General features: G+C 49.9%; 1 protein-coding gene across 2 annotated transcripts in view; it reads right to left on the bottom strand.

The window, feature by feature from the left end:
* Nucleotides 1–6,755: 6,755 nt before the first annotated feature.
* PIK3R5 (phosphoinositide-3-kinase regulatory subunit 5) overlaps nucleotides 6,756–9,308 on the bottom strand; it is a 73,951-nt gene continuing 71,398 nt past the window's right edge. For both annotated transcript variants that reach the window (XM_065910478.1, XM_065910479.1), the window contains exons 18-19: nucleotides 8,727–8,839; nucleotides 6,756–8,615 (exon numbers count right to left, since the gene is read on the bottom strand). In XM_065910478.1, coding sequence (XP_065766550.1) covers nucleotides 8,462–8,615; nucleotides 8,727–8,839 — 267 coding nt within the window. In that variant the 3' untranslated portion in view covers nucleotides 6,756–8,461. The remainder of the gene's footprint in view (nucleotides 8,616–8,726; nucleotides 8,840–9,308) is intronic.

The following is a 9,308-nucleotide window of genomic DNA, read 5'->3' as shown; positions in this document are numbered from 1 at the left end:
GTAAAGAGATGTTATTGTGGAAAACAATTTTTTTTTATTATTATTATTTTTTTTTCAATTAAAAAAAAAAAAAAAACATGTTCACGTAACTGGCAAGTGGTGGGACTTGAACCAGGAAACATCTAGTCCAGGGAGTTCACTGTGGGCCCACAGAGAGGACCCGCAGGCTGAGTCAGCCTGAAGCCTGGTCTGTGCTCCTTGCTCTCGACTCTGCTCAAGGGAAACTGAGGCAGTGGCAAGGCTGCTCTCCTGGTGGACATCTCTGCTTTTAGTGAATTCCCTCCGGTGCTCACACTGGTGGCCCAGGGAAGCAGGGGCAGCAGTCAGGCTCTAAACCAGGGTTTCACAGGCGCGATTCCTGGACCAGCAGCGTCAGAGGCATCTGTTAGTAACTTGTTAGTAACTTGAACTGTCTGGTGTGGGTGTGTAAAAGGAGGAACAGTACATGTATCGGGAATTTTCCAGACTTCACTTCCTGCAGTGTTGTTTTGTGGGGTGTGTGAGAACCCAGACTTAGGGCTAATGGAGTGACAATTGTAAGAAGCAGATTTATGCTTTTATCTTTTTTTTTTTAAATCTATTCACTTACCCTTTCAGGCATTCTTATGTGGGAGGAGAAAGAATTTTTATTTTATTTATTTTTGGCCATGCATCATGTGGGATCTTAGTTCTCTCATCAGAGATTAAGCCCACACCCCTGGCACTGGAAGTACAAAGTTTTAAACACTGGACTTCAGGAGAAATCCACAATTTTTATTTTAAACACCTTTATTTTTTAAAAAAATTTTAGTGCTTAAAAAATTATTCTAACAATTCACAAATATATTTTCATTGTAAAAACAAGCACTATACTGCAGTACACATATATGTTTATAGTTATATTATATTTAATTAGATTAAATTAAATATATATAATTTTATATTAAATATCTAAAGTATAAATATATAAATAATATAAATTTATTGTTTATATTTAATATATAAACTATACATTTTATATATATACATATATATTATAAAATTAAAAAGTGAGCCTTCTCTTCCTCCTTCCCAGCTTCTTTTCCCTCTCCATTCAGTGATCACCGTTTTCCATTGCTTGGAGTAATTTATACAAATTGTTTTTCGGCTTGCTTTGTTTTTTAGAAATCATTATTAGTATCTAAGGACCAACCACATTCTTTTCTTAAATGTCCATATTTTCTGTACTAGTAACACATTTAAATGGATCAAGACCAGAAAGATACAGGGCTTCCCTGTTGGCTCGTGGTAAAGAATCTGCCTGCCAATGCTGAAGACACATAAGAGGAGATGCAGGTTCCATCCCTGGGTGGGGAAGATCCCCTGGAGGAGGGCATGGCAACCCACTCCAGTATTCTTGCCTGGAGAATCCCATGGACAGAGGGGCCTGCCAGGTTACAATCCATGGGGTTGCAGAGTCGGACCTGACTGAAGCAACAGCATGCACACACGCCAATGCAGGAGACACGGGTTCGGTCCCTGGCCTGGGAGGATCCCACGTGCCTTGGACCAGCTATTGAGCCTGTGCTCTGGAGCCTGGGAACCACAACTACTGAGGCCATGAGCCCCAGAGCCCATGCTCCACAACAAGAGACACCACCGCAATGTGCAGCCTGCTCACTGCAACTAGAGATTAATTCCTGTTCTCCACAACTGGGGAAAAACCAGCATAGCAAGAAAGACCCAGCACAGCCAAAAATAAATAAATAATTTTTAAAAAATCTAGGTTTGGCTATTTAAAAAAAGAGAGAGAGAGAGAGATGGGAAAGATAGAAACCCAGTTCATTCTCCCTTGTACAAGCCATCTTTCAAGTTGGTGAGGAAAACTTTGCCCAGGCCTCCCTTCACACCTGTTCCCCTTCCAAACTCCTGGGGACCCTTAGGTTCCTCTGAGACCGGGTCAAGGGCAGAGAGAACTTGGGGGGTTTCCCTGGAGGGTAGGGCCTGGGACCCCCTTCCTCTGCCTGTTCTCAGGTCGCCTGTCCACAGCACGCCCAACCCCCTTTATCTTCCAATTAGGCAGGTCCTCCAGGACAGGTCTGCAAGCTTCCCAGGGTGCGGAGGAGGCACTTGTCTGTGTAAAATTTGCACTGAGAAGGCAGAGAATGGACGAGGACATCAGGGAGAAAGCTGAGTCCAGTCCTCTGTTACCTGCGCAAGGTGCCTGGCCCGTGCACGTGTGTGCATGTTTGCACACACGTGCAGGCACACGCACGTTCACAGCGCATCCTGGCCCCCACGCTCTGGTCCTAGCTGCTTCTGCTTGTCGACCCCTCCTCTCTGGCTCTCAGTTTTCACCTGTGACCCAGCGATTGGAGAGTGTGTTTGCACAGCCCTCATCAGCTCTCTCCGGCTTCTTCTCTGGACAGTCCTGGTTCTGGCCTTAGAGCCCTGCGGTTAGTTTTGCTCAGAGAGGGCCTCTGGCCCCTCAGATGAGAGGCCTCTTCCTTGGGGTGGGGGGTAAGGCTGCTTTGCTGCGCCCACTTTCCTCTCTCCAGAGGTCCCAGGGGATCCCCCTGGGCCAGTACCAGCTTTGGGGGATGGAGCGACATTCATTCACCGAGGGCTTCCTTCCTGATTCTGCCCCCTCCCCCAGTAGTGGTCGCTCTGGACTTGTCTGGAGCCTTGCCAACCGTTTCCTGTCCACCTGCACCCCTACTTCCACTTCTCCACCGCAGCCCACTCCCAGCCGGTCCCCAGGGAGAGTGAAGAGGGTAGCTGTGAAACCGGCCGGGCTCCTCTGGAATGCCCTTATGAAGAAGCCATCCCTCTCGGATTCATGGGAACTTTCCTTTTCTGGGCTTCAGTTTCCCTACAGCTCACCCGAGTGGACTGAGGGAGTAGCAGTAAGGGCAGGGACTCTGGGGCGGCGCGGAGCCCTGGCTTCCCCTTTTCACAGTCTCTGTGACCTTGGACAAGTTCCTTAGCTTCTCTGCCTCAGTTTCCTCATCTGTAAAATGGGGCACAATAGTACCTACCTCACGGTGAGACAGGCTGGGACCTGAGACCCTTTGCTGCAGTGTTTGCACCTGGACAAATATCTTGGAGCAACAGAATACAGAGAAACTATAAGGGACTAAAATTAACTGCAGGTATATTAACTGCAGCAGTTGGGGCCAATTATGAACGAGATACAAAAAGTTCAAAACCCAGCTGCCACTTCTGAGCTTCCAGGAGCAAAAGCAAGGTCCAGTGCATGAGCAAGGCTGCTGCACACAGCACCACCCAGGGGTGGGCAGACCACCTAAGCTGCCCCTCCGGCCCAATCCACCCGCACCCTCTTTGAGGCGCCAGCTCACCCCACCTCGGGGAGCGAGCCAGGACAGTTGCTGCTCGTTTTCAATCCCTTGTGCTGCAGCAGAGTCCCAGTAAAGACCTACCTAAATTCCTCATCTGGCCTCTCATCAAGTTCTACTGAATAAGGAGTCCAGGCACCCTGGGTGTTAACTGCGGTGTCGTTGGAGGGCAGGTGTGAGATGATGTAAACACATAAAGTGTGTGGACCGCGCTGGGCCCATGCACAGCATTTGCTAATATCTAGGTTTTTACCACCTTGATGTTCAGGGGAGATGCTCTGGTCAGGTTTCAGTGACTCCAAGGCTCCACGTTCCAGCTCTAAATGTCTGAGATTCCCCGAATGGGCCCTGTTTCTTTCCCCTTGCCCTGTGCAGAAAGGGGCACGTGTGTGGCTGCTGTGACCACAGCTGCCCCCTCCAGGGACTACACATTCAGAACGGCCGAGTAGTGTGGACTGAATGTCTTGTCATCCCCAGATTCATATGTTGAACCCAATGCGATGGTGTGAGGAGATGGGACCTTTGGGAGGCGAGTAGGTTTAGATGAGGTCGTGAGGGTGGAGTTGCCATGATGGGATTAGTGGCCTAAGAAGAGACACCAGCGCTTCCTCTACCTTGTGAGGATGTAGTGAAAGACAGCCATCTGCAACCCAAGAAGAGAGCTCTCACCAAACACTAAATCTGTCAGCACCCTGACCCTGGACCTCCCAACCTCCAGAATTATGAGAAGTAAAAGAAAGGTAGGGTTTCCCAGGTGGTGCTAGTGGTAAAGAATCTACCTGCGAATGCAGCAGACTTGAGACGCAGGTTCGATCCTGGGTCAGGAATATCCCCTGGAGGAGGGCATGGCAATCCACTCCAGTATTCTTGCCTGAAGAATCCCATGGACAGAGGAGTCTGGTGGGCTACAGTCCAGGGGGTTGCAAAGAGTCAGACAAGACTCAAGTGACTTAGCACATCGCAGCGCAAAAGAAAGGTTGTGTGCTCAGTCGTGTCCAACTCTTGGCGACTCCGTGGACTATAGTCCACCAGGCTCCTCTGTCCACGGAATTGTCCAGCGAGAATACTGGAATGGGTTGCCATTCCCTTCTCCAAGGCATCTTGCTGACCCAGGGATCAACACACGTCTCTTGAGAAGTAAATGTCTGCTGTTTAAATCACTCACTCTTTGGTATTTTGTCATAGGAGCCCAAGCAGACTGAGATCCTGGGCCTGGGATCTGACCAGGACATAGGTGTGCCTGCTGCAGATGGGGACGACTTGCCACCTGCCTGTCTTTGCCCCAGGGAGGGCACTCTTTCCCTGGAGAGCTGGCTTCCTTTACCCTGATTGTACTGGTAGGGCTGGGGGAGCAAATAGAAGGATTTAGAGATTGGGCAAAAAGAGTAGTTTCTTCCTCAAGAAAACCCAGCAGCCCCACTTCCAGGGTAGCGAGGGACATCCCAGTGCTAGAGGGTGTGATGGGTGTGGCAGTTGGGGGAAGGGAAGTTTGAAGTCCCAGGGCAGGCGCCAAGCGGTCCATGTCCACGTGCATCTCCTGCGTGGGAGAAGCTGTAGGATCTGGAAATCTCTCTGATGTCTTTCCTTTGAGAAGACTGAGAGGGGCTAAGCGTTCCCTGCCCCAGGAGTTGTGGGAGAGCCATCCCTCTGGAGGAGGCATGACTTGGATGTCAGGGACCACAGGAAGAGGTCTCAAACCACTGTATTCCAGGCCCCAAAGGAAGTTACAAGCCTCCAGAGCAGAACAAATGGATAAACTGGACTTCATTAAAATTAAGATCATCTGCTCTGCAAAAGGCAGTGTTAATGAAAACATAAGTGACAGATTGGAAGAAAATATTTGCAAAACATGTATCTGATAAAGGACTGGTATCCAAATTTTGTGCTCCAAATAGTCTTTTTAACATTCAACAATAAGAAAACAAACAACCCAATTAAAATAAGGGCAAAAGATCTGAACAGATACCCCAGCAAAGAAAAGAGACAAAGCCAATGTAAAAAAAGCCACATACAATTCCAACTACATAACATTCTGGAAAAGGAAAAACTACAGAAACGGTGAAAAGATCAGTGGTTGAAAGGGGGTAGGGGAGGAATGGGTGAACAGGGGAGCACAGAGGTTTTCAGGGCAGTGAGACTACTTTGTGTGATATAATGGCGGATATATATTTCCAAATCTATAGAATGTATTATACAATGCCAACAGTGAGCCCTAAGGTAAACAACAGACTTTGAGCAATAATGGATCCATGTAGGTTCATCAGTTGTAACAAATGTACTTGTTGATAGTGGAAGGAGGTGGAGTACGTGGGAACTTTCCATATCCTCGGCTTAATTTTGCTTTGAACATAAAACTGCTCTAAAAATAAAGTCTATGTTAAGCATTAAAAAAAAGAAAATAGACATATGGCAAATGAACACATGAAAAGATGCTCAACATCAGTCTTTAGGGAACTGCAAAAGAAAACAAGAAGGTATCACTACACACCCATTAGAATGGATAAAACTCAAAGCACCCACAACACGAAATGCTAATAAGGGTGTGCAGGTACAGGAACGCATGCATTGCTGGGGAGAATGAAAAAATAGAAGAGCTTAACTATACTGTATTTGTACCATATGATCAAGCAACTATGTTCCTTGATACTTATCCAGATGAGTGGAAAATGTGTGTATGTCTGAACAAAAACCAGCACTGTATGTTTATGGCAGCTTTATTCATAATTGCCCCAAATTTGCATCAACCAAGATGTCCTTTAGTAGATGAATGTATAAATAAACCCTGGTACCTCAATAAATTGAAATACCATTTAGCAACAAAAACAAATGAGCTATGAAGACATGGAGGAATCCTCAGGGCATGTTGCTAAGCGAAAGGAACCAACATGAAAAAGCTCTATACTACAGGTTGTTCAGTTGCTAAGTCGTGTCTGACTTTTCGACCCTAGGGACTGCAGCATGCCAGGCTTTCCTGTCCTTCATTATCTCCTGGAGTTTGCTCAAACTCATGCCCATTGAGTCTGTGATACTGTATGGTCCCAACTTATGGTATTCTGGAAAATTTGTAACTAGGGAGACAGTAAAAAGATGATTGGTTGCCAGTCTAATTAAGTAATGTTTCCTATTTAAAAAATGATGTTACCCTATTTGGGATATCCATTTCTTTTGTCAGACTGGCAAACTGTAATTTTGAGAAATTTCTCCGTTTTATCGAAATTGCCAAATGAATTCGTGAGGTCCAGCACGAAGCTCACTTCCCTTCTGCCCAGCAGCACAGTGAGGGTTATAGGGAAGGAAGACTTGGGTATAAAATGTATTTTTTATAGAAAGGAAAATTACAAAAAGATAAACAAAGCAATCCCCTAAGAATCTTATTTCCATTCTATGTGAAATGACTTATATGAACTAAAACTGGCAGGAAAATAACTGTAGATCATCAAATCCAAGAGAAACCAAATTTTATTTGACAATAATATTAAATTCCACTCATTTATTCTTGAACATGTCAATCATGTCAGAGGACAAACAACTCACATGACAAAAAATATTAAAGGTGTATTGCCAACCACTGTCTGGGGCCTGGAGCAAGGACAGATGGCCTGGACAGGGGAGGGATGGTAATACCGAGGTGGGGGGAGATGGAGCCGCTCTGCCCACTTCTCTCAGGTCCTGAGTACCCTGGGCTGGGGCTTCATGGGCTCCTATGAGCCCACAGCCTTTGGCATAGATGAATCAGGAGCGGGAGGGGTTCTGTGAGGATATAACTGTCTGCGTCCATGGTTAATTCTCCACCTCTCCCAGTCCAAACCCTGGGCCCCAGCCCAGCCCTCCATCCGACCACTCCAGCCCACACATCAGTGTCCAGATTCTCAAACCGGTGCCACCTGGCAGTTACCAATTTTTGGCTCTCGTGTTCTATCAGCCATTTGCCCCCAGTCAGGCTCTAAGCTGCTGGAGGTCAGCTCTCCACCCTCTGCTCCTCTGGGAACTTGCCCAGGCGCGATGGTGCCCGTGAACTTTGGGGCTGGAAGATTCCGCACGTGATGAACTGTGTTGGGAGGTGGGGTGACGCGGGCCAGCCTGGGAGAGGCAGAGGTGAAGGCTGGTGCAGCTGTGGACCGTCTTCTTACCCGGACCAAGGCAATTCCTCCTTGAGAGGGTAGAGCTGAGCATCCCTTCCCCTCTCATCTGGGTCCTGCCTCAGCAGCGAATTGGAAAAGAGGCAATGAAGAACATTCCCTCCCCTCCCCTACCAGACCAGGGACTCAGCGCTTAGGGGGCGAGGCCGCTGACCTTTCCTGAGCAGCTGCCAGAGGCGCTGGGCCAGGTGCCTTGCAGTCTTGTCTCAACCCCCTAAGGAGGCCTTACTGCCCCCTTTAGCGCTCAGCAAAGAGAGGCCTGAAGATGCTAATTCATTTCCTTCTGGCCATTTAGCCAGAAGCTCCCTGAGCTGCCACCAAATCTAGGCTTGTCCTGTCTCCTCCCAGAATCTCCAGGAAGCGGCTCCAGAAAGAGTCTGCTCTGAGTCCTGACAGCAAACAGGTCAAGTGTTGGTGCTGTTTTTCAGAAGATCCAGGGAATTTGAGAGAGAGAGAAAGTGTGTGTGTGTGATAGAAAGACAGATGGAGAAGGGGGTAGGAGGGCAGCACTGTGGTCAGAAAAATAACACCCATGTGTCTCCTACCTGAACCCCAGGTAGGGGGGCTGAACTCCAGACTCAAAGGCACACCCCCGACCCCGAAAGTCTCTGACACAGTAAGGGGAGGGACTGGTCAAGGGTCAAGAGAGGAGGCCTAACCCCTCCACTCCCCAGAGCACCAGAGCCTCGGATCTTCCTTCTGGAGAGGATCCTAGGCCATCTATAGGGCAGGGCCTCCACAGATCAACTCGCCCATCCCTCTCCTCTCTACCTGAGGAATCTGAGGGGCTGTAGGCCAGGTTCCTCCCCCTAATGCCTGGTTGTTGTTTTTTTTTCCCAAACAGAGTCCAGAGGCACCATTAATCCCCTGTCTGTGGCAGAGCCCACAGCGGGGACCCTGACCCAGCACAGGCCCATTCAGCTGTCCACCAGGAGCCAGGCCCTCCCAGGAGAAGGGGGTCCTGAAAAGGCTGCCCCCGGGCTTCCTGTCCAGGCTGGGGCCGCACGGCTAGGGCAGAGCTCCACTGAAGGTCATGATGGGCAGGCAGAGCAGGGAGCAGAGGTCGGGCGTGGTCTGGCCCTGCGCCGGCGGGTAGGAGGGCCTCTGGGGCTGGGCGCAGAGGCTGCTCTTCTCGGGCTTGTAGCAGGGTGACACCTCACACCTGTGGGGCAGGGTGGGTGTCAGGGCAGGCTCCCACCCTTCCAGCTCCTTCCAGGCCTCGGGGTTGGGGCTAGGGGTCCTGAAGCAGGGCTGGGGGCCCCCACTTTCCTACCTGACCACACTCTGCAGGATCTTCCGCTCGTCCTGGTCCAGGCACACGGCGAAGGGGCAGCTGTTAGAGCCGATGATCTGCACCTTGTCCACTTTGACCTGCGACGTGGTAATCTGGAAAGAGCGCCCGGGTCACCTGGAGCCCTGCCTGCCCCTCCCCTCCTCCGGAGCTGTCAGCCCTCAGCAACCTCTCCCCTGGGAACCACCCACCTGGGTCCAAGGGTTGGGGGCACACAGGGGGTGGTCCCACGGCCTCCATCAGGCCCTGACTCCCTCCCAGCCTCTGCCCTTTCCCGAGTCTAGAAGGACCAATTGTTCTGGGAGGAAAACCCCACTGCCTGCGCCGTGAGAGCCTGGGTTCCCTGACGCAGAGTCCACTCTGACATGGAGCCCACTCGGGGTTCCCCTGGCAGCCACCACGGAGCCTTTCTGAAGGTGCAAGGGTACCTCCTCCTCCCAGGGCCCCCACACGTGTGCACACCCCTTACCTGCCTCTCCTCTCGCCCACACGGCCCAGCACAGCCCTTGGACACGCCACCCCCATACACACAGACACACACAGACACACACACGCATACACACA

This window comes from Muntiacus reevesi, chromosome 18 (assembly GCF_963930625.1).
Source record: "Muntiacus reevesi chromosome 18, mMunRee1.1, whole genome shotgun sequence".
Taxonomy (NCBI): Eukaryota; Metazoa; Chordata; class Mammalia; order Artiodactyla; family Cervidae; genus Muntiacus; species Muntiacus reevesi.
This window is presented reverse-complemented; position numbering and strand designations above follow the sequence as displayed.